The sequence below is a fragment of the Aedes albopictus genome, chromosome 2 (assembly GCF_035046485.1).
Source record: "Aedes albopictus strain Foshan chromosome 2, AalbF5, whole genome shotgun sequence".
In the NCBI taxonomy this organism is placed as follows: domain Eukaryota; kingdom Metazoa; phylum Arthropoda; class Insecta; order Diptera; family Culicidae; genus Aedes; species Aedes albopictus.
This window is the reverse complement of record NC_085137.1, coordinates 503620738-503646209: the sequence shown is the minus strand read 5'-3', so window position 1 is coordinate 503646209 and position 25472 is coordinate 503620738. Positions and strand designations below refer to the sequence as shown.

General features: G+C 43.0%; 2 protein-coding genes and 2 long non-coding RNA genes across 4 annotated transcripts in view; 2 read left to right on the top strand and 2 right to left on the bottom strand.

Annotated features, from left to right (window-relative positions):
- Positions 1-25472, bottom strand: part of LOC109410006 (mitochondrial intermediate peptidase) — a 30836-nt gene that overhangs the window by 112 nt on the left and 5252 nt on the right. The gene's annotated exons all lie outside the window — the stretch shown is intronic.
- On the top strand, positions 2934-16231 carry LOC109403690 (uncharacterized). Its single transcript, XR_002128490.3, has 3 exons — positions 2934-3360; positions 3424-4191; positions 16052-16231. It is a non-coding gene; the product is annotated as an uncharacterized LOC109403690 (long non-coding RNA).
- LOC134287507 (uncharacterized) lies at positions 17592-18123 on the bottom strand. Its single transcript, XR_009997352.1, has 2 exons — positions 17823-18123; positions 17592-17754 (listed from the first exon to the last, which is right to left on the bottom strand). It is a non-coding gene; the product is annotated as an uncharacterized LOC134287507 (long non-coding RNA).
- LOC109407813 (cullin-4A) overlaps positions 21009-25472 on the top strand; it is a 417220-nt gene continuing 412756 nt past the window's right edge. Inside the window, exon 1 of the mRNA XM_062854466.1 lies at positions 21009-21881. Coding sequence (XP_062710450.1) covers positions 21740-21881 — 142 coding nt within the window. The 5' untranslated portion in view covers positions 21009-21739. The remainder of the gene's footprint in view (positions 21882-25472) is intronic.

Sequence of the window (25472 nt, the reverse complement as noted above, 5' to 3'; positions counted from 1 at the left end):
AGTGAAGACAATTACTTACCTTACCGGTCAGACTAAGACCTAAGTGACCTCTGCTGTACATAGAAGTCGTCTCCATTCTACTCGGTCCATGATTTTCGAGAACCATTTTAGTCGGGTTGCTATCCGACATCCTGATGACGTGATCCGCCCACCGTAGACTGCCGATTTTCGCGGTGTGGACGATGGTTGGTTCGTTCAGCAGCTGTAGCAGTTCGTAGTTCATTCGCCTTCTCCAAGTCCCACCTTCAATCTGTACTCCGCCGTAGATAGTGAGCAACACCTTCCGTTCGGAAACTCCAAAGGCGCGTTGATACGAGATTCGAAGGGACTCGAGAGTGTCCCTAATACTCGAACTACGCACATCACTCGATCCATCATCTCCCTGATCAATCGTATTCTGTTCTCGATCGATTGTATAATACGGCGATTAGAAATCGATGAACAAGTGATGTGTGGACACGTTGTATTCGCGGTATTTCTGCAAAACCTGGCGGATGGCGTTCACCCATGAATCCAGCCTGATATTGCCCCACGAACTCTCTTGCAACGGGTGATAGACGGTGGCCTAAAACTTGAGAGTATCTTGTAGGCAGCGCTCAGTGTGATCGCGCGATAGTACCCGCAATCCAACTTGTCGCCCTTTTTGTATATGGGACACACCATACCTTCCATCCGGTAATACTTCCTTCTCCCAAATTTTGCTAATGACCCAGTGCAGTATGCACCGTATTTTAGAAGCTCGCTTGGTAGTTGATCTGCTCCAACGGCTTTGTTGTTTTTTAACCGGTCAACCTCCTCCTCCATCTCTTGGAGGTTAGTGGGAGGAAATCTTTCGTCCTGTGCACATACTCCTAGATCAGTTACCACGCCACCTTCGGTGCTTGCAACGTCGCCAATGAGGTGCTCATCGTAATACTGCTGCCACCTTTCGACCACCTCACGCTCGCTCATGAGAAGATTCCTGTGATTGTCTCGGTAAAAGTCGGCTTGCGGCACAAAGCCTCTGCGCGACTGGTTCAGCTTCTCGTAGAACTTCAGTGTGTCCTTAGCGCGGTACAGGTCTTCCATCGCCTCGCGATCTCGCTCGTTCTTTCAGCTGGCGCTAGTTCCTCCTGAAGATTGAGTTCTGCCTGTTTCGCGCCTGTCTACACAGGTAATCACGTTCGGTAAATTTTACCGAAATCTCAACCACTGAGCGTTCGGTAATGGATTTTTAACGAAATTCTGTAAAAAATTAACAAATTTCGGTAAAATGTTATCGTTTATCTGTCAAACTCTAACGAACTTCGGTAAAAGTTGTTACGTTGTTACCTTTACCAATTTTTTTCCTGTAAAACAAACTTAACGGTTGAGATTTCGGTGAAACATTACCGAAGTCGGTGATTTTTTCTAACTGTGTATAACGTGCTCATTCGCTCTCGTACGTTGTTCCAGCATTCTCGTCCATGCTGCATTCTTCTCGTTTTTTAACTGTTCACATTCGCCGTCGTACCAGTCGTTTCTGTGATTCGGAGTCGCGAACCCGAATAAAAAATACAGTAGAAAAACCGAACGTTGTATTGTAACAGTACTATTTAAAACCATATTTTTACAATAGAAACCACTGTAAAAATAAAAATACAAAAACAATAAAATGTAATGTAGAACACCATACAGTAAATTGTAAATAAGATTTTTACAATATACTATACGGGTTGTTAAGTATCGTAACAATATAAAAAAATATTTTTCTCCATATATATTTTTTTGCAAAACCATACATTATATTGTAAATGAATTGTTATAAATACTGATACGTGGGTTTTAATAAACCGTACATTGTATGGTACACATATGGTTTCAAACAACAAAATGTACCGTAAATATATTGTTTTTAATTGTAGTTTCACCACTGGTTATACATTTAATTAAATGGTTTTGGAATGGTTCTCTTTTGTTATGTTGTATTGGTTTACATTACATAAACCATGTAATGTTATATTATCTTGTCATTTTCCTCCTGTTAATGGCATCTTAGGCTTACTAGCATTATGAGAATGCGCTTTGGGAATTCTCCAGAGCGTTTTGGATAACCTTTCATATATTGGATCGCCCACGTCTAAGTCTGAGTCGAGGTCTGAGTAGTCTCTGATTGCATTAACAGTTGAAGCTTAGGCTCCCATGCCCCACCAGCCAGATAACCGGGTTTCGCAAACTAAGCATTATTTGTGGCAACACTTTGAGCGGCATGATGGAACTATGCCGAGCGCGCTGAGCATTATTAGACCACTAATGTAGTTGCATGAAGTGGGTGACGAGGTACATAAGTATCATTACAGCGTGCTTAACCGTTATTGCAATATTGAGGCTCCAGTTTGACTAAAGTTTGAAATACACGTACATATGTATTTAACAACTCATTAGAAAACTGTCAAGTTCGATTCAAGTATAAGTTAGGTTAAGAAGCGAACCCACAGACGAACCTATATTAGAATTTCTTTCAGTATTCAGTCCAGTCCATATGTTAAAGATGGCTCTACGTCAAAGATAAAGTTCGTCAATCGTATTCCTCTCATCGCACTCTACATACCTAGCCCGCCATATCTCTTGGATCTGCGATTCTTAAGACATCTGGTGTACTACTTATTTAAACATTTTATTGACTTTAAATTGATGTTTCAACTTATTCACTTTTTCCTTTCCTTTCCTTTGCATCATAAAAGTCACAAAGATCAACAAAACAAAGCACGGAAAAAATCTAAAACTGAATAAATAATTAAAAATGCACGGAAAAATAATGTTTCGGAAAAGTGAATGGTTCAAACGTAAGAAAAACAGTATAATATAATGTTACATAGAAATCGAATGTAAATGTATAGTAGCTACAATGTGCGAAGCTTTTAGTGAACCATTTCATTACAATATACATTATTGTAGCTGGTACACTGTACACAGAAAAAAATAATGTAATTTGCCTCGATGTGATTCATGCCGATGTAATAAAAACAGATGTAAACGGGATTTTTAGATGTACAATCACATCGGTTTGGTGATAAATTACATCTTCCTTGAGATTACACAAAAGCGAAATCTCGATATCGCATTCCGTTGTACCTGTGTGATATTTGCATTGAAAATATGTGAATATTACACCGAAATAGCTGCAACCAACTGGTTGCGACAAAGTTGTGTAAAAACACACACATTGATGTCATATCGCATTCGATAAGAATGCGGTATTAAATCTCGCAACACTGTTGTGTTGTTGTGATCACGATGATCACGATCGCTTGCAAGTAAGCTGCCATTTTTAATTCTCTGGTACTTGACGAGCTTCGAGACTGTTGGCTGCTGTTTTTTCTACGATTTTGATTGATTTTGGTAAGTTTAGCACATAATGCTTTTGTAAAATATAATACAATATAATATTATGTAAACTTGTAGGCATAGCGACCGTTCCTGAACGGGAAATGCTCGGTCGGAGTGGACGAGCAGTCGTTGAAATCGTCGCGGCTAGACGGAATCCCTACCGTACCGGACACATACACGGAGATTGACCAGATTGACGCCGTGCCAACCAGACTCACCAGACTAGCAAAAGATGCCCCAAACGCAGCAACTGTGTTCCGGTCGAATGCGCAAGCGGAATTGCTCTTTGGTTTTGGAATCGATTATTCTTTCGTTCGAAGTCGCACTGGTTGAGCAAAGGAAGTCACGACGCAGTCGTTAAAATCAAAGCTAAACGCAATCCCTATCGAACCAGACAAACAGGATACGGACACGGAGATTAAGAATCCGCCGCGCCAACCAGATTAGTAAAAGATGTCCCAAACACAGCCACAACTGTGCTCCGACCGAATGCGCAAGCGGCGGAAATTTTGTTTTTTTGAATTGCTGTTTGATTTTGGAATCGGTAGGTCGTTCGTTAGAAGGCGCACTAGATGAGCGGAGGAAGTCACAATTTAGCTTTCGGTGTTAACGGGCGATGCGACTTGAATCTTTTTGATGGCAGAAATCGGCAGCAGTAAAGCTATTTCGCTTTGTCAAAGTTTGGAGCTGCTTGGGGAACTTGGAAGCACGGGCTCACAAGTCATGAGTGTCCGTAGATATACAGAGGCGGATCGGTTACAGTTGTACCTGCTGGTGGAGCAGAGGAACCGGATTCGGATATATGATTGACTGGCCACCGGAAGTGAAGCAGAAAATTGAAAAGTAAGTTGAATGTAATGTTTAAATTGAAATTTCAGCGGTTATTTTTTATGTTATGCGATTTTCCTTCATATGGGCTAGGCTTACCAGGTGATATCCTTTTGGAGGAAATATTATTTGCAATCAAATGGCCTTCCGTCTTCTTTTGAGCTGAAGTTTCCCTCTTTTTGAGAAATTTTCTCAAAATTGTTTCATGTGTTTTGAATAGAATCTTAGAGACTCTCGTAGAACTTAAACGTTGTTGCTTTATTCATAAATATTGGTTCGGTAGATAGCTTGAAATGTTTAGATTTCACTATGACTTCCCGGAAGCTTCACTTCACTACCACTTCTCGGAAGTTGCTCGTGAATTTCTCCAGGAGTTTCTCGGGAATTCCTCTACGCTGCAGAAATTTCCCGGAGAATCCTCCACAAGTACACCGGGATTCCTCATGGAGTTCCCCTAGAATTTCTCCAGGAGCACACCTGAAATTCCTTCAGGAGTTCCCCGGAGATTACTCCAGGAGTTCTTCAGCAGTTCCCTGGATTTTTTTTTCCAAAAAAAAATTCTTGGCAATTCCCCCCAGAGTTGCCCGAGAAGTTCTCCAGGAGTAAGAAGAAATCCTCTAAGAGTTCTCCGGGTTTCCCCCTGAAAATCTCTGGAGATTCCTTCAGGAGTTCCCCGGGAATTTCTCCAGTTCTTCTGGAAGTCCTCCAAGAGTTCTTCGGGAAATCCTCCAAAGGTTCCTCGGGCATTCCTCCAGGAGTTCTACGGGAATTTCTCTAAGAGTTTATTGGGAATGCCTTGAAAATTCTTTTAAGAAATCCTCGGGAATTCTTCAAGCAGTGCCCTGGGAATTCCTTCATGAGTTTCTCGGAAATTCAACCTGGATTTCTTCGGGAATACCCCCAGGAGTTCCTCGAGAATTCTTCCCGATGTTCTTCAGGAATTCTTACCGGAGTTCTTCAGGAATTTCTTCAGGAGTTCTTCGAAAATTCCTACAGGAGTACCTCGGGAATTTATCCAGGAGTTCCTGGAAAATTCTTCCAGTAGTTCCTCGGGAATTCCTCTAGGAGATCCTCGGTAACTCCTCCAGGAGTGCTTCGGAAATTCTTCAAGGATTTCCTCGGGAATTCCTCCAGAAGTTCCTCGGAAATTTCTTCCAGTAGCTCATCGGGAATTCCACCAGGAGTTTCTCGGGAATTCTTCCAGGAGTTTCTTAGGAATCCTTCCAGAAGTTTCTCTGGAATTCTTCCGAAGTTCTTTGAGAATTTTTCCAGAAGTTGCTAGGGAATTTCTCCAGGAATTTCTTGGGAAATCTTCCTCCAGCAGAAGTTTCTCAGGTATTCTCCCAGAAGTTCCTCGGGAATTCTTCCAGAAGTTACTCGGGAATTCTTCCAAAAGTTCCTCGGGAATTCTTCCAGAGAAGTCTTCCAGAAGTACCTCGGTAATTCTTCCAGATGTTCCTCGGGAATTCTTCCAGAAGTTCCTCGGGAATTCTTCCAGAGAAGTCTTCCAGAAGTACCTCGGTAATTCTTCCAGATGTTCCTCGGGAATTCTTCCAGATGTTCCTCGGGAATTCTTCCAAAAGTACCTTGGGAATTCCTCCAGGAGTTCATCGGGAATTCTTCCATGAGTTCCTCGGGAATTCCTCCTGAAGTTCTTCGGGAATTTCTCCTGGTGTTCCTCTGAATTCCCTCGGGAGTTCCTCCATTCCTCAGAAATTCCTCCAGCAGTTCCAAAATGCTCCAAGAGTTCCTCGGAAATTCCTCCAGGAGTTTCCTGGAAATATTTCCAGGAGTTTCTCGGAAATTCCTCCACTAGTTCCTCGAGAATTTCTCCAGGAGTTCCTCAGAAATTCATCCTGGAATTTCTTGGGAATCCTTCCACGAGTTTCTCAGAAATTCCTCCAGAAGTTTTCAGAAATATCATCAGAAGTACCTCGAGAATTCCTCCAGGAGTTCCTTGGAAATTTCTCCGCGAGTTCCTCAGGAATTTCTCTAGAATTTCCTCAAGGATTCATCCATGAGTTCCTCGGGAATTCCTCTAGGAGCTCCTCGGGAATTCCTCCAGGAACTCCTTGGGGATTCCTCCTGGAGTTCCTCGGAAATTCCTCCAGGAGTTTATCGAGGATTTCTTTAAAAGTTCCTCTGGAATTCCTTCAGGAGTTCTCCGAAAATATCTCCAGGAGTTCCTCGGATATTCCTCCACTATTTCCTCGGGAATTCTTCCAAACGATTCCTCGTGAATTCCTCCAGGAGTTCATCGGGAATTCCTCTAGGCGTTCCTCGGGAATTCTTCCAGGAGTTCCTCAGGAATTCCTCCTGTAAAACCTCCAAGAGCTTTTCTGAAATTCCTCCAAGAGTTCCTCGGGAATTCCTCCTGAAGTTCCTCTGAGTTCCACGAGTAGTTCCTCGGGAATTCCTCCAGCAGTTCCTCGGAAATTCAACCAGGAGTTCCTCTGAAATTCTCTGAAGTTCTTGGGGAATTCGTTCCTCGGCAATTCCTTCTGAAGTTCCTCAGAAATCCTCCAGAGATCTCCTGTGTTCCTCTGAATGCCTCTAGGAGTTCCTCAGAAATTTTTCTATCAGTTCCAAGTTGCTCCAAGAGTTCCCCTGAAATTCCTTTAGGAGTTCCTCGGGAATTCCTCTAGGAGTTCCTTCCCCGATGAGTTGCTTCGAAATTGATTCAGGAGTTCCTCAGGAATTGCTCCAGAAGCTCCTCGGGGATTCCTCCAGAAGTTTTTCTGGAATATCATCAGAAGTACCTCGAGAATTCCTCCAGGAGTTTCCCGAAAATATCTGCAGGAGTCAAGGCAGGAGTTCTTCGGGAATATCTCAAAAAGTTCCTAGGGAATTCTTTCTGGAGTTCCTCGGAAATTTCTCCAGGAGTTCCTTGGAAATTTCTCCGGGAGTTTCTCAGGAATTTCTCTAGAATTTCCTCGATGATTTATCCATGAGCTCCTCGGGAATTCCTTCAGGACCTCCTCGGAGATTCCTCCTGAAGTTCCTCGGGAATTCCTCCTGGAGTGCCTCGGAAATTCCTCCAGGAGTTTCCTTAAAATATCTCCAGGAATTCCTCGGATATTCCTCCAGGAGTTCCTCGGGAATTCTTACTGAATTTCTTCGGGAATTCCTCTTGGTGTTCTTATGAATCCCTCAAGGAGTTCCTCGTGAATTCCTCCAAGAGTTCCTCGGGAATTTCTCTAAGAGTTCATCGGGAAATCCTCCAGGAGTTCCTCAGGAGCTTGCTCGGGAGTTCCTCGGGAATTCCTCCTGAAGTTCCTCAGAAATTCTTTCAGGAGTTCCTCGGATATTCCTCCACTAGTTCCTCGAGATTTTCTCCAAGGAGTTCCTCGCGAATTCTCCAGGAGCTCCCAGAAATATCTGCAGCATTTCTTCGGGAATATCTCTGTAAGTTTCTCGTGAATTCCTCTTGGAGTTCCTTGAAAATTTCTTCGGGAGCTTCTCAGGAATTTCTCAAGAATTTTCTCGAGGATTCATCCAGGAGTTCCTAAAAAATTTTCATCAAGACTTCCTCTGAAATTCCTTCAGTAGTTCCTCGGAAATTCCTCCCGAATTTCCTCGTGAATTCTTCCTGAAGTTCTACGGGAATTCCTCCAGGAGTTCCTCGAGAATTCCTCCAGGAGTTCCTCGGGAATTCCTCCAGGAGTTCCTTTGGAATTCCTCCAGGAGTTCCTTGGGAATTCCTCCAGGAGTTCCTCGGGAATTGCTGCAGGAGTTCCTCGGGAATTGCTCCAGGAGCTCCTCGGGGATTCCTCCAGAAGTTTTTCTGGAATATCATCAGAAGTACCTCGAGAATTCCTCCAGGAGTTTCCCGGAAATATCTGCAGGAGTCAAGGCAGGAGTTCTTCGGGAATATCTCAAAAAGTTCCTAGGGAATTCTTTCTGGAGTTCCTCGGAAATTTTTCCAGGAGTTCCTTGGAAATTTCTCCGGGAGTTCCTCAGGAATTTCTCTAGAATTTCCTCGATGATTTATCCATGAGTTCCTCGGGAATTCCTCCAGGAGCTCCTCGGAGATTCCTCCTGAAGTTCCTCGGGAATTCCTCCTGGAGTGCCTCGGAAATTCCTCCAGGAGTTTCCTTAAAATATCTCCAGGAATTCCTCGGATATTCCTCCAGGAGTTCCTCGGGAATTCTTACTGAATTTCTTCGGGAATTCCTCTTGGTGTTCTTATGAATCCCTCAAGGAGTTCCTCGTGAATTCCTCCAAGAGTTCCTCGGCAATTTCTCTAAGAGTTCATCGGGAAATCCTCCAGGAGTTCCTCAGGAGCTTGCTCGGGAATTCCTCCTGGAGTTCCTCAGAAATTCTTTCAGGAGTTCCTCGGATATTCCTCCACTAGTTCCTCGAGATTTTCTCCAAGGAGTTCCTCGCGAATTCTCCAGGAGCTCCCAGAAATATCTGCAGCATTTCTTCGGGAATATCTCCGTAAGTTTCTCGTGAATTCCTCTTGGAGTTCCTTGAAAATTTCTCCGGGAGCTTCTCAGGAATTTCTCAAGAATTTTCTCGAGGATTCATCCAGGAGTTCCTAAAAAATTTTCATCAAGACTTCCTCTGAAATTCCTTCAGGAGTTCCTCGGAAATTCCTCCCGAATTTCCTCGTGAATTCTTCCTGAAGTTCTACGGGAATTCCTCAGGAGTTCCTCGGGAATTCCTCCAGGAGTTCCTCGGGAATTCCTCCAGGAGTTCCTCGGGAATTCCTCCAGGAGTTCCTCGGGAATTCCTCCAGGAGTTCCTCGGGAATTGCTGCAGGAGTTCCACGGGAATCGCTCCAGGAGCTCCTCGGGGATTCCTCCAGAAGTTTTTCTGGAATATCATCAGAAGTACCTCGAGAATTCCTCCAGGAGTTTCCCAGAAATATCTGCAGGAGTCAAGGCAGGAGTTCTTCGGGAATATCTCAAAAAGTTCCTAGGGAATTCTTTCTGGAGTTCCTCGGAAATTTTTCCAGGAGTTCCTTGGAAATTTCTCCGGGAGTTCCTCAGGAATTTCTCTAGAATTTCCTCGATGATTTATCCATGAGTTCCTCGGGAATTCCTCCAGGAGCTCCTCGGAGATTCCTCCTGAAGTTCCTCGGGAATTCCTCCTGGAGTGCCTCGGAAATTCCTCCAGGAGTTTCCTTAAAATATTTCCAGGAATTCCTCGGATATTCCTCCAGGAGTTCCTCGGGAATTCTTACTGAATTTCTTCGGGAATTCCTCTTGGTGTTCTTATGAATCCCTCAAGGAGTTCCTCGTGAATTCCTCCAAGAGTTCCTCGGGAATTTCTCTAAGAGTTCATCGGGAAATCCTCCAGGAGTTCCTCAGGAGCTTGCTCGGGAGTTCCTCGGGAATTCCTCCTGGAGTTCCTCAGAAATTCTTTCAGGAGTTCCTCGGATATTCCTCCACTAGTTCCTCGAGATTTTCTCCAAGGAGTTCCTTGCGAATTCTCCAGGAGCTCCCAGAAATATCTGCAGCATTTCTTCGGGAATATCTCCGTAAGTTTCTCGTGAATTCCTCTTGGAGTTCCTTGAAAATTTCTCCGGGAGCTTCTCAGGAATTTCTCAAGAATTTTCTCGAGGATTCATCCAGGAGTTCCTAAAAAATTTTCATCAAGACTTCCTCTGAAATTCCTTCAGGAGTTCCTCGGAAATTCCTCCCGAATTTCCTCGTGAATTCTTCCTGAAGTTCTACGGGAATTCCTCCAGGAGTTCCTCGAGAATTCCTCCAGGAGTTCCTCGGGAATTCCTCCAGGAGTTCCTTTGGAATTCCTCCAGGAGTTCCTTGGGAATTCCTCCAGGAGTTCCTCGGGAATTGCTGCAGGAGCTCCTCGGGGATTCCTCCAGAAGTTTTTCTGGAATATCATCAGAATTCCTCCAGGAGTTCCTTTGGAATTCCTCCAGGAGTTCCTTGGGAATTCCTCCAGGAGTTCCTCGGGAATTGCTCCAGGAGCTCCTCGGGGATTCCTCCAGAAGTTTTTCTGGAATATCATCAGAAGTACCTCGAGAATTCCTCCAGGAGTTTCCCGGAAATATCTGCAGGAGTCAAGGCAGGAGTTCTTCGGGAATATCTCAAAAAGTTCCTAGGGAATTCTTTCTGGAGTTCCTCGGAAATTTTTCCAGGAGTTCCTTGGAAATTTCTCCGGGAGTTCCTCAGGAATTTCTCTAGAATTTCCTCGATGATTTATCCATGAGTTCCTCGGGAATTCCTCCAGGAGCTCCTCGGAGATTCCTCCTGAAGTTCCTCGGGAATTCCTCCTGGAGTGCCTCGGAAATTCCTCCAGGAGTTTCCTTAAAATATCTCCAGGAATTCCTCGGATATTCCTCCAGGAGTTCCTCGGGAATTCTTACTGAATTTCTTCGGGAATTCCTCTTGGTGTTCTTATGAATCCCTCAAGGAGTTCCTCGTGAATTCCTCCAAGAGTTCCTCGGCAATTTCTCTAAGAGTTCATCGGGAAATCCTCCAGGAGTTCCTCAGGAGCTTGCTCGGGAATTCCTCCTGGAGTTCCTCAGAAATTCTTTCAGGAGTTCCTCGGATATTCCTCCACTAGTTCCTCGAGATTTTCTCCAAGGAGTTCCTCGCGAATTCTCCAGGAGCTCCCAGAAATATCTGCAGCATTTCTTCGGGAATATCTCCGTAAGTTTCTCGTGAATTCCTCTTGGAGTTCCTTGAAAATTTCTCCGGGAGCTTCTCAGGAATTTCTCAAGAATTTTCTCGAGGATTCATCCAGGAGTTCCTAAAAAATTTTCATCAAGACTTCCTCTGAAATTCCTTCAGGAGTTCCTCGGAAATTCCTCCCGAATTTCCTCGTGAATTCTTCCTGAAGTTCTACGGGAATTCCTCAGGAGTTCCTCGGGAATTCCTCCAGGAGTTCCTCGGGAATTCCTCCAGGAGTTCCTCGGGAATTCCTCCAGGAGTTCCTCGGGAATTCCTCCAGGAGTTCCTCGGGAATTGCTGCAGGAGTTCCACGGGAATCGCTCCAGGAGCTCCTCGGGGATTCCTCCAGAAGTTTTTCTGGAATATCATCAGAAGTACCTCGAGAATTCCTCCAGGAGTTTCCCAGAAATATCTGCAGGAGTCAAGGCAGGAGTTCTTCGGGAATATCTCAAAAAGTTCCTAGGGAATTCTTTCTGGAGTTCCTCGGAAATTTTTCCAGGAGTTCCTTGGAAATTTCTCCGGGAGTTCCTCAGGAATTTCTCTAGAATTTCCTCGATGATTTATCCATGAGTTCCTCGGGAATTCCTCCAGGAGCTCCTCGGAGATTCCTCCTGAAGTTCCTCGGGAATTCCTCCTGGAGTGCCTCGGAAATTCCTCCAGGAGTTTCCTTAAAATATTTCCAGGAATTCCTCGGATATTCCTCCAGGAGTTCCTCGGGAATTCTTACTGAATTTCTTCGGGAATTCCTCTTGGTGTTCTTATGAATCCCTCAAGGAGTTCCTCGTGAATTCCTCCAAGAGTTCCTCGGGAATTTCTCTAAGAGTTCATCGGGAAATCCTCCAGGAGTTCCTCAGGAGCTTGCTCGGGAGTTCCTCGGGAATTCCTCCTGGAGTTCCTCAGAAATTCTTTCAGGAGTTCCTCGGATATTCCTCCACTAGTTCCTCGAGATTTTCTCCAAGGAGTTCCTTGCGAATTCTCCAGGAGCTCCCAGAAATATCTGCAGCATTTCTTCGGGAATATCTCCGTAAGTTTCTCGTGAATTCCTCTTGGAGTTCCTTGAAAATTTCTCCGGGAGCTTCTCAGGAATTTCTCAAGAATTTTCTCGAGGATTCATCCAGGAGTTCCTAAAAAATTTTCATCAAGACTTCCTCTGAAATTCCTTCAGGAGTTCCTCGGAAATTCCTCCCGAATTTCCTCGTGAATTCTTCCTGAAGTTCTACGGGAATTCCTCCAGGAGTTCCTCGAGAATTCCTCCAGGAGTTCCTCGAGAATTCCTCTAGGAGTTCCTCGGGAATTCCACCAGGAGTTCCTCGGGAATTCCTCCAGGAGTTCCTCGGGAATTGCTGCAGGAGTTCCTCGGGAATTCCTCCAGGAGTTCCTCGGGAATTCCTCCAGGAGTTCCTCGGGAATTCCTCCAGGAGTTCCTCGGGAATTCCTCCAGGAGTTCCTCGGGAATTCCTCCAGGAGTTCCTCGGGAATTCCTCCAGGAGTTCCTCGGGAATTCCTCCAGGAGTTCCTCGGGAATTCCTCCAGGAGTTCCTCGGGAATTCCTCCAGGAGTTCCTCGGGAATTCCTCCAGGAGTTCCTCGGGAATTCCTCCAGGAGTTCCTCGGGAATTCCTCCAGGAGTTCCTCGGGAATTCCTCCAGGAGTTCCTCGGGAATTCCTCCAGGAGTTTCTCGGGAATTCCTCCAGGAGTTCCTCGGGAATTCCTCCAGGAGTTCCTCGGGAATTCCTCCAGGAGTTCCTCGGGAATTCCTCCAGGAGTTCCTCGGGAATTCCTCCAGGAGTTCCTCGGGAATTCCTCCAGGAGTTCCTCGGGAATTCCTCCAGGAGTTCCTCGGGAATTCCTCCAGGAGTTCCTCGGGAATTCCTCCAGGAGTTCCTCGGGAATTCCTCCAGGAGTTCCTCGGGAATTCCTCCAGGAGTTCCTCGGGAATTCCTCCAGGAGTTCCTCGGGAATTCCTCCAGGAGTTCCTCGGGAATTCCTCCAGGAGTTCCTCGGGAATTCCTCCAGGAGTTCCTCGGGAATTCCTCCAGGAGTTTCTCGGGAATTCCTCCAGGAGTTTCTCGGGAATTCCTCCAGGAGTTTCTCGGGAATTCCTCCAGGAGTTCCTCGGGAATTCCTCCAGGAGTTCCTCGGGAATTCCTCCAGGAGTTCCTCGGGAATTCCTCCAGGAGTTCCTCGGGAATTCCTCCAGGAGTTCCTCGGGAATTCCTCCAGGAGTTCCTCGGGAATTCCTCCAGGAGTTCCTCGGGAATTCCTCCAGGAGTTCCTCGGGAATTCCTCCAGGAGTTCCTCGGGAATTCCTCCAGGAGTTCCTCGGGAATTCCTCCAGGAGTTCCTCGGGAATTCCTCCAGGAGTTCCTCGGGAATTCCTCCAGGAGTTCCTCGGGAATTCCTCCAGGAGTTCCTCGGGAATTCCACCAGGAGTTCCTCGGGAATTCCTCCAGGAGTTCCTCGGGAATTCCTCCAGGAGTTCCTCGGGAATTCCTCCAGGAGTTCCTCGGGAATTCCTCCAGGAGTTCCTCGGGAATTCCTCCAGGAGTTCCTCGGGAATTCCTCCAGGAGTTCCTCGGGAATTCCTCCAGGAGTTCCTCGGGAATTCCTCCAGGAGTTCCTCGGGAATTCCTCCAGGAGTTCCTCGGGAATTCCTCCAGGAGTTCCTCGGGAATTCCTCCAGGAGTTCCTCGGGAATTCCTCCAGGAGTTCCTCGGGAATTCCTCCAGGAGTTCCTCGGGAATTCCTCCAGGAGTTCCTCGGGAATTCCTCCAGGAGTTCCTCGGGAATTCCTCCAGGAGTTCCTCGGGAATTCCTCCAGGAGTTCCTCGGGAATTCCTCCAGGAGTTCCTCGGGAATTCCTCCAGGAGTTCCTCGGGAATTCCTCCAGGAGTTCCTCGGGAATTCCTCCAGGAGTTCCTCGGGAATTCCTCCAGGAGTTCCTCGGGAATTCCTCCAGGAGTTCCTCGGGAATTCCTCCAGGAGTTCCTTGGGAATTCCTCCAGGAGTTCCTCGGAAATTGCTACAGGAGTTCCTCGAGAATCGCTCCAGGAGCTCCTCGGGGATTCCTCCAGGAATTCCTCGGAAATTCCTCCAGGAGTCCTTCGGAAATTCCTCCAGGAGTTTCTGGGGGATTGCTGCAGGAGTTCCTCGGGAATTCCTCCAGGGGCTCCTGGGAGGTTCCCCCAGGAATTCCTCGCAAATTCCTCCAATAATTTCTTGGAAATTCCTTCAGGAGTTTCTCGAGATTTTTTTCAGAAGTTACGCGAGAATTCCTCCAGAAGTTCTCAGGAATCATCATCAGGAGTTCTTTGGGAATTCCTCCAGTTGTTCCTCTGAATCCATCCAGGATTTTCTCGAAAATTCCTCCTGAGGGGGTTCGTCGGAAATTCCTCCAGGAATTTCTCGGGAATTGCTTCAAAACTTTTTCCGAAATCGCTACAAGAGTTCCCCGGAAATTGCTGCAGGAGTTCCTTGGTAATTGCTCTAGGAGTTCCTCTGGTATTACTCCAGGAGATCCTCGAGAATTCTTCCAGGAGTTCTTCGGTAATACCTTCAGGAGTTCCTTGGTAATTGCTCTAGAAGTTTCTTGTGTATCTCTTGGAAGAATTTCCGTGGAACTCCTGAAGGAATTCCATAAGAATTTCTGGAGCAAGTCCCGAGAAAATCCCGAGGCAAATCTGGACGAATTCCCGAGGAACTTTTGGAAGAATTCCAGAGCAACTCCTGGAGAAATTCATGAGGAATTTCCGAGGAACTATTTGAAGAATTTCCGAAGAACTCCTGGAGGAATTTCTTAGCAACTTCTGGAGGAATTCCCGAGGAGCACCTGAAGGAATTGTAGTGGATCTGCGGGAGGAATTCCCGAGGAACTCCTGGAGAAATTCCTGGTGAACTCCTGATGGAATATCCTTGAAACTCCTGGATAAGAACTCCTGGGAATACTGCCGTAGAATTCCCAAGAAAAACTGGAGCTACTGGAGAAATTTTCGAGGAACTCCCGAGCAACTTGTGGAGGAACTCCTGGAGATCTCGAGGAACTCTTGAAAGAATTCCCGAGAAAATCCGAAAGTAACTCCCGAGAAAATCCGAAAGTAACTCCTGAGAAATTTCCGAGAAACTCCTGAAGAAATTCCCTAAAAACTCCTTGAGGAATTTCCGAGGAACTTCTGGATGAATCCCCGAGAAGCTCTTGAAAGAATTTCAGTGGAACTGCTGGAGAAGCTCCCGAGGAACTCCTGAAGATATTTCCGAGGTACTCCTGGAGGAATTTCCGAGCAACAGTTTCTCGGAACTCCGAGGCACTCCTGGAGAAATTCTTGAGGAACTCCTGCAAGAATTTACAAGAAATTTCTGCAGCAATTCCCGATGAACTACTGCAGGAATTCCCGAAGGACTCCTGGAGGATTTCCCGAAGTCCTCCTGCAGGAATTCCTGGATGAACTCACGCATATATTCCCGGGAAAGGAATAACCTTAAGTGCCCCACACAATGCATACGTTTGCGTGTGCGTGACAGTAGTTTGACACATTTCCCATGGGAAAACTGTCAAAAAAACGCAAACCTCGACGGAACGGACGCTATGTGTTCCAGGCTTTAGAACTCCAGGATTAATCCCTGAGTAACTTCTGGACGAATTCCTGAGGAGCTCTTGGAGAAATTCTCGGAGAAATTACCGAGGAACCCCTGGAGAAATTCCCGAGGAACTCCTGGGAAATTTCCCGGGTAACTTCTGAAGGAATATCCTTGAAACTCCTGGATGAATTACCGGGGAACTCCTGGAAATACTACCGAGGAGTTCCTGGAGGTATTCCCGAGGAACTCCCGAGCGACTCCTGGAGGAATTCCCGAGGAACTCCTGCTGGACTTCCCAAAGAACTACTTGAAGAATTCCCAAAGACCTCCTACAGAAATTCCTGGAGAAACTCCTGCATAAATATCCGAGAAAGGAATTAGGTACCTTGGAATTCTTGGATGAATTAGAGAAGAGCTCTGAGAAGAGCTCCTGGAAAAATAGGACCAATCGGTAAAGTACTAGATTTCCAAGAATTTTGAGCATATTGAGCAACAACTGGCACGATTGATTTCCTAGCAAAACAGGCACCGAGATTACACCAGGAAAACATATTTCTCTTGCTTTGACTAATTTCTACAAAATTAGCTATTTATTCCAAATTTAATCAAACAATTATTAATGCTAATGATTACTAATGAATATTTGTATATTTCAGAATGACGACGCCGCTGTCTTCAAGCGGTACTTCATTCACCGCTGCCGTCAGAATGTTCGCCCCAGCTACTTTGTGCCCGCAGAAGCAACTTGAATTATTATATAATAATCATTCTTATAAGTTAATCACATTTTATAAACAAAATACTACAATACAAATAAAATTTCCCTCTACAATATACTTTTTCTGATTTTACTCCTGAATGGCTGATTAAATTGTATTTGATCCTATTTCGACTTAAATTTTGTGTATCTTAAAAAACCTAGTGGTTTTTCAGCTACACAATTTTTTTCGTCGAAAAAAGATGAAATTCAATTTAATCATCCATTCAGGAGAATTGGTAAGCGTTTACATCGTTTCCTTAGGTACATTGCAAGGATTACATCGTACCGTGTACGTCGAATAAATTACATCGCAATAATTACATCGGATCTGTTTATTACATCAACAGCCGTCGAGTACATCGGGCTGTGTAATATTAATCAATTGATGTAACGACCTGGTTGCAGCGATTTCGATGTAATATTCAACAACTTTTTTTGCTGTGTATGGTGCAGGAATGGTTTTCACCAAACACCCTATGGTTAGTTTTTATCCGGGAAGCCTAGTGCTGTAGCCGAGGTACTACCTATGGCGGATCGGATGTCCCTCCAGCCATCTTCAAGTGTAGCTGCGCCAAGCTGCTCTTCCGTTGGTAGGGCCACTGCTAGCTGCTGCGCGTAGTCTTGAGCCACTTCTACGTTACGCAGCTGCTCGATGATGTTGAGCCGCGGCGTTTGACTTCGACGCGTGGTGATAACTGTCAAAAGTTTTGAGCTTGAGGTGCTTCGGACTGGCATACCACGGGAGGCTGCAAAGTTTACGCTGGCCGTTATCATTCGATACGGCGTGAAGGCCCGATTATAATCGGGCCACTAGTCGACAAAATTGAAACTTTTTTCACGCACCTTGACCATTTGTTACATTTCTAATGGAATTTGGCCCGCTGATTTCGAATCTGACTTCAGAATTCCTGTAACACGTACAGTTTTTGAGAAAAATAGGATTTATTGAGTATTTTACAGCTTATTAGACTATTGTGCAAATATTTTTTGCACAGTGATTATTTGCACACCTCACTGAACACCTACACTGAAAACAATCCAAACGTCGTTGTTACGTGAAAACATACGTGAATTTTTTCCATCGCACTTTTCACGTAGCACTTACGTGAAACTTTGATAGCTGAAAATGAACTCATGAACAATCATTCCACTGGTGGTCCCCGTGGTAGTTACGTGATATTTCACGTAACAAAAACGGTATTTTTTCATGCCTTTTACAGAGGGCAACTATAAATAACAGGTATTATTTCAGTAATGTTTACGAACACGGGATTGAAACCGTGGCCGCACCAAATTCCAATCAATTTCTAACTCCGCGCTCACACCATTCAAAACAAACGGCGTGAGCGGGTTTTAGTACCACTACGAAGTAAATTGGAAATAGGTGCGGTCACTATTTCAACTTTTGTGTACAACAATAAAAGTAAGAACCTAAATTATTCCTTGATCCTTTGTTTATTTATTATAATTTAAACACGATTGCATTGAACACAAACTATAACAAAAGCACTTTCACTCAGCTAGCTCATTTTTGCACTGAGCTCGTTTTTTGTGCCGCTCCATATTTAAATTCCCATGGTAATCCACCGTTCATCATTCCTGGAAAAGCACAGATAATGATTGATAATCAAATATTTGAAAATTGCTTGCATTTAAAAAATACTTACAGTTGTTTGAAACGCTGGATTGGTAACAAAAATAGATTTATTTACAACTGCCGCCATCTTGGATTTGTTTGCGCTCCACAAGCATCGGTGGATGAACGCAAAAGGTTGTCAAAATGAAATGAATAGGTTACGTGAAATTTCACGTAAGAGATACTGGGTACCAGAGTGAAGGCCACAAGGATTTGGTTTGATCATCATCAATGAATCGGTATCTGTTATCTTCGTCAGGTGAACTAAAGAAATGAACGCGATTTCTGTTGTACGTGATTTTCCACGTAACCTTGACGTTTGAATTTTTTGGAGTGTACGCTTTCTCACGGTTACCCCGACAACATCTTTTTCTCATTGTTATTATTTTGGAAAAAAAATTTGATTAGCATCGTATCAACCGTATCAACACAGTTTCGTGAAAAAATCAGTTGAGCTGGCGAAGAAATGCTGAATTAATCTCATGTTTTCAGTGAATCTAAAGCTCTGGAAAGTACCTGGAGAACCAGCGATATGAATCTAGAGATTCCAGAAACAATGGCGATATTCATAGGGAATCAATCTGAGTGTATGAGTGGGGTGGTTGTGCTACGGAGGATAGCGTGTACTGCATGTTGTTCTTGAACCCCCGGCCACAGTCAGAAAGTTGGAAAATCTACGATAAAATTGGGGAAGCACTCAGTCCGTACGGACAGGGCAAGACAAGGACGAATCAGGGGCTCCATGTTCACATGATGGCTCGCGAAACTAGGAGGGACAACTCGGGTAGAAACCGGTCTTTGTGTTGGTCGGCGAGAAACTGAGAGCGCTCCAAATTTTTAAGTTTTCTTTTTCAAAACAATTGTCTCCAAAGCACTTTTAGATACCCGCCGTGCACCGACCACATATGTTGTCCCTCCCAACGTCCCAACGTCCCAACTCTACCTGCCGTCCTGCAGATTCAAAATACCAGTCTCCACCCTGACGTGTCCTTCGACTCTGAATGACTCCTTACCCCAATCACGAACCTAGCAGCCCCCCAACTGCAATTCACCCCGCTGCGACCGTAGGTCATAAAACACAACATGCAGCAGACTATCCATTATTGCATATTACAACCCGGTCTACTGATACCGAAGAAAACTTGCTCGTTGAAGGCCATATTATGCTAGATATTGAGCTCGTCTCGATTCGTGAGCTCGTCTCACTTGTTTTGGTAAAACGTCAAACATTTTGATGCATACGCCTACTAATATTAGTGAGTGTGTAAATTGTATCTCACTAAATCCAAACTGCACTAAAGTCTAGAAATTCATGAAATCGTCAATAATTCACAAAATTTAATATGTCATAGCAAATAAAATATTGGTATTTTAATTTTAAATTTTTCATCTGTTCATTATAACTATCATTTATATTCAATAGATTTTGATCCACTGATTATTAATCTGACCTAAGAATTTCAGTAACACGTAAAATTTTTGAAAAAATACGGTTTTCACAAAATTTTATAATTTCTATTTTTAATGAACTATTGTCTTTATAATTTTATTTTTTTATCTGCTCTTCTTAAGCAATATTAATATTTATTAGATTTTCACATACTGACTCGGAATCTGATCTAAGAATTTCAGTAACACGTATTTTTTTTAGAAAAATAGGGTTTTATTCACAATATTTCATATTTTCATACAAAACAAAATCTTGTCTTTATAATTTTGAATTTTTCATCTGCTCATCATAACCAATAGCTATACTCAATAAATTTGGATCCACTGATATATAATCTGACCTAAGAAATTAAATTAAATGAAAAGTTATTGTTTATGATGAGCAGAGAAAAATTTAAATTATAAAGACAATATTTCATTTTTTTTTAAAGAAAACAATGAAATTTTGTAAATAAAACCCTGTTTCGCTCAAAAGCTGTATGCGTTTCAGAATTCTGAATTCAGATTTCGAATCAGTATAATCTATTGAATATGAATATTGGTTAAGAAGAGCAGATAAAAAAAATAAAACTATGAAGACAATATTTTATTTTCTCTGTAAATATAAAATTTTGTGAATACAAATCCCTTTTTCTCAAAAATTTTACGTGTTACAGTAACTATTAGGTCAGATTACGAATTAGTGGATCAAAATCTATTTAATTAAAAATATTGGTTAAGATGAGTAGATAAAAACTTCAAATTTAAAAAGACAATAATGTTATTTTCTCTGAAAATATGAAATTTTGTGAATAAAACCCCATTTTTCTCAAAAACTGTACGTGTTACTGAAATTCTAAGGTGAGATTCTAAATCAATGGATCAAAGTCTATCGAATATATTCTCAATTTAGTTGAAAATCGGAGTTTTCGACTAGCGAAGTTGGATTTTTCTCCAAATCCATGCGTCGGACCTAACTTCGGAAGTGGTGCGCTGTATAGCAAACCTGGTCCGCTATACAGCGCACCACTTCCGAAGTTAGGTCCGACGCAAGGATTTGGAGAAAAATCCAACTTCGCTAGTCGAAAATTCCGGGTTTCAACTGCACGTACAATAAATATTGGTTGAGATGAGCAGACAAAAAATAATAATATAAAAACAATAGTTTATTTTTTATGAAAATATGAAATTTTGTGAAAAAATCCCTATTTGCTCAAAAACTGTACGTGTTACAGCAATTCCGAAGCCAGATTCGGAATCAGCGGGCCAAAATCCATCAAAAATGGAACAAGTGGTCAAAGTGCGTGATCCGCTGTCGACCACTGCAGATTCTCATAACTGTCCTGCAATGTATTGACCATTAATATGTTATTTTTGCTTACAAAGTTGAAAATTTTGCGTTACCTAACCTCACATTTGTTCGCCAATTGTGTCAGTCCAATTTGGGAAGATTCAAATATTACGTCCATCGTTTTTTGGGATTTCTAGACCCCCCTCCCCCCTCTGTCACGCACTTTTCCTATACCCAATACACGTACTGTCACACTTTTCTAGACCCCCCCCCTCCCCTAAATCATGGACGTAATTTTTGAACGTTCCCTTTGGGGTGCAGTCAGCAGTATTTTTTACATTTTTAAATCAATTAAATGCCTCATTAACCATTAACTGTATGGTAACTATAGAGTTGAAAATCATCATGATATTCATTGACTTCCGAACACCCCTCGGTTTCGCATCGATCATCTTTCATCAATCTGGCAGCACTGGCACCATTCGACGAGTTTGCGAGAACTGCTGCTGCACTGCGAAGGCTTCGTGCGTGAAACGCGATCTCGTTCGTTCGGTTTATCGGAGTGTTGTGTGACCAAAAATATCATCATTTTTGCTGGAAATCGCCTACCATCCGTCCTCTTGCCGCGTGTGTCGGAAATGATACGAAACGGGTAATTCGATTCCACCGCGGAAGTGACCAAACCGTGCCGTTTCAGTCGTGAAAATTTCGATTCGAGTTGGTTCGATTTCTCCCATCGAGGTGGTGCGGGGAAAAATAAAATTCCGACCCGACCCGACCGCCAGTGTGACAGCTGAACGATTTTGTTTGGTGCGTTGGTGTTCGTGTTGCGTGTGATTCGCGCAGTGCGGTAGTGTGCGTGCGAGACCGCCAGGTGCGCGCTTTTGACAGTCCGAGCACGGCCCAGCAACAACAATAAACCTCCTGATCGCCTGTCATCTGCTTCGTTTTGGATTTTGGATTGTTGTGACTCGCGGGTTGCAAAAGGAAAAAAAGTGAACTATTTTTCATCTGCAGCTGGAAATTCGGGCTAGTGCGTGTCCCATCACAAGGTGGTCACAATTTCGAAACATAAGCTAGAACCGTACGGCGGTGGAGGTGGCGGAAGTAGCGGTGGTCGTGATCTCTCCGGGAAGCGACTGATACTGTGGAACGTAGAAGCAGCAATTGGAGGAACGGGAGGTAAATCGAAAGCGGAAGAAGAAGCATCGCCGCCCCTGGCAAGCGCCATGAATATGACCGAGAACGATCGCAAGCGGGCAAATTTCTCGGCGCTCAGCAACACGAACGGGGCGGTCATCAAGATGACCACCAATGCCGGAACGGGAAAGCCCGGCGACATCAAGAAGATCGTCATCAAAAACTTCAGAGGTGAGAACAAACTTTTCCGATACCTACTGGGTGGGGGGGCCTTGAGAGGGGTCTGCGATTGGGAAAATAATCGCCACCACTATCGTCATTTTGTTCTGTCTTATTTGGCGAAGCAATAGCACTAGCAGCAATCCTGCTGTTTGTAGAATGTGAGAAACAACTCGTTGAAAATAGCTTGCCTTGAAAGTTTTTTGTATATGGCCGGATATGATTACGGCAGAGTAGTGTGGCTAATTTTGCTCTACTTGGGGTGTACACCTGTAAAGCTGCTGTCTTTACCTTCGCTTTTCGCTGGGATTCAGCTACCTTTGTTGCAGTGTTGTTTTCACTATCAGTGCGATGCAAATTCGAAGGTGGCACAATGATGAACCAGTTTTTTTTTAGTTTTGGAGTCTTGATTATTCATTAATTTATGGATGTTCGTGTGTACGTGGTTGTAATAGGTTATGCTGTCAGGTTGTAACTTATTGATAACCCAATTAACCCTCTAATACCCAATCCCGCCTTTAGACGGGGTATAGTTTGAGCATTTTTGTAATTTTTGTGTCGTGGAAAATCATTTTTTTTTTATATTTTTGGCAAATATTTAGGACTGTTCTGTATATCTCAAAATGGTTTTTGGTGTATTTTAAAGCGTATTTACATTTTTTTAAATCATTGAAAAAATGATGTTTAAGTCACCTCATAGAAGTTATTGTTTATTTTGTATTGAATCGCTACAATTAACATATTTTAATTTTTTCCCAAATCATACTATCCTTGTTTCATATTTTAAGGGAATCGAATACACTCTAAAATTATTTTCCATAAAATTACACGGAAAATAAAATTTTCTGTGAAAAAAATTTAAAATAATAATATTTCAACAATAATCATAAAATCTCAAAATATTTTCATCTCAAAAAATCCGTACCCCAAATTGGCTTCCAGTAAAAATATAAAAGTGTGGGGATGTTCAAAAATAAAAAATAGAAAAATCAAAAACTGAAATTCACAAAATCGAGAATTAAAAAGAATCATCTTCCAAAACATGTTTAAATCGATTTTAGATGACGAAAAATTATATTTAGATCAAAATCAAAAATTTGGGTATTAGAGGGTTAATTAATGCGAATAATATATTGAAAGTTTGAAAGGGGCTCCTGTTGATTTTAATTTTTGGAGCTCTATTCAATTTAGGATATCTCATAACTAGTTGCTTTCTTAGATAGGACCTGCCTAGTATTTAATTGATTAGGGTAAAATTGCATTCAGACTGGATTAAATTTTGACCTCCACTTCTCCATCCCTAGTAAAATTCAGATCGGATATCAGCTTTTTAAGAGGACAAAAATAATTAATTGATTGACCCTGGCCAAGTTCGCAGGGTTTGACGGTATTAAAGTGAAGGTTATTTTAATGTAGTATTCTTAAGTGAATCATATCACCTTTTTAACACTTTAATGCGCCTCCAACGGTTTATCACGAACCGGCTGCTGCAGATGGAGTATGGCTGATCATATGTTTTGGCATATTCATCAGACATGCTCGATATACACGGAGGGACCGCCGGGGCTCAATTGATTCTATACCCAAGCAATAGTTCCAAGTCGGTTGGATTTGAGAAGGTTTTGATGATCGTTACAAATCCTAGTACATAGAAATATTACAGGTTTTGTGACAGGTTTTGATACCTTTTTATTGCCAGTAGACTTGAAAATGCTGTTTGGGATTTCTTTCCCACATTGTTTGGTTGATTTTGATTAACTACTAAATTTACTATAATTTGAGTAATATACAATAATTTAATATATTCAAATTAGTAATTTTATCAAAACAGATTTGCTTCTTTTGAATATTAAATGATATCCAGTAATATTCTCTAAATCTGGTGAAATCAACCGAATAGTAAGAAGGAAAGTTGCAGCTCTTAATAGATTCGAAGCTAACGTGCGAACATTGGATTAGGTACTGCACGAACATAAACTGACCTGCTTGCTCTCACACGGGGTTTGACTTTTGAACGGTGTCGACACCGCTCAAACGTCACATTTTATTTGGGAGTGGGCGGGCCGGCCTAAGTTTGTGCAGTGGACCATACTTAAACGCTTTATTGACGTCATAATGCGTTCGACGTGACATTTTGGACAAAAACTGATCTAATGAGCTAAAGGACGTAACTTGTGCATGACTAGGCTGACATTTCTAGGTTACGGGGGAAAAATGACATGGGTTATCTAGGTAAGACCGATAGGACAAATGAACGGATTGGCTCTGTTTTAATAGTTAAGCTAAGTTTCGTGTTGCCAAGTAGAGCGCTCAAGTAAAATTCCCTCTTTTTCCGCAAGTAATTTTGACAACTGATCCAGTATGGGGAGAAACGTTACTTTTCCTCACGGAATAATAGCGCGGACAATTTTTCCGCAAGGAAAATTGACAGCTCCATTTGATTCACACGGGAGGCGTTATAAGTGTTACACTTTTATCCTTACTTGCCATCTGCGAACCGCTCAAGTAATTTTGATGCGGAATCATTACTTGACCATTACTTGTCCTATCTTTTTGCACAGTACATACGAAATGGAAACTAGCCATTACTGTTGCGGACACTCATATCTGATCTACTCTAAGTCTACCTAAGGGGCCGTTCATAAACCACGTAGACATGTTGGGTTGAGGGGGGGTCTGACCAAAGTCTACGCTTCATACAAATTTCAATATTTTTGTTAGACAAAAGTCTACGAGGGGGAGGGGGGCGATCTGAGATGGCAAAATTTTGGTCTACGTGGTTTATGAGCAGCCCCTAACCTAAACCAGATGGATCAACAAAGAAACAATAAACTATAACATGAACGTGGGTTTTTTTAGTTGGGCGCCAATGTAACAAATAGTACATTGGAACCTTATAAATGCATATTTTATTTTCTTTGTCGGGCCTCGCGTCTGGGAATTTAGATACGAAAAATAAAATAGAACATTATCTAAATAGATAACGTACCTAGTCCAATCCCAGGATGACGAGGTTACACTTTTGTTCTTGGTCCATCAGTCAATCCTGGTAATCGTATTTCTTCTGGCGGATTGCCTTCTTGTTCGCAGCGTTGGTTGCTTACATAGCTTGTGTTTGGTCTAGGAATTTCTAATCCTAAGGGGGCATCCTGATTTGGGCAACGACACAAGACCGTCTACAATTTGATGTCAGTGTTAGGGGACGGCTTGCGTGTTTTGTACTGGATCGCTCCTGAAATGTTTGAAGCGCTACAAATGCATATTAAATTTCAGGGACAGATGTACAAACCTTACAGGGTGCGGCAGGACAAAATACGAAAAGTTCAAGGCACTATTACATCCTAAATATGGGACATATATGACTATTTTTTCATGACAGTGTATCAGTCAATGTCTAGCACTGCACTGCACTGCAGTCAATGTCTAGTATCAGCATTCTAGCACTGCAAAATAAAAATGAACATATTTGATGTTTAACATATGCTAATGTAAGCCTAATAAGCGGGTATCAGTAAACTGCACGCCCAATGGTCATTAAATAAAATGACTATAACAGTAAAAAAATTAGCTTGAATTCGTTGAAAAACCAGACCATACTGATCC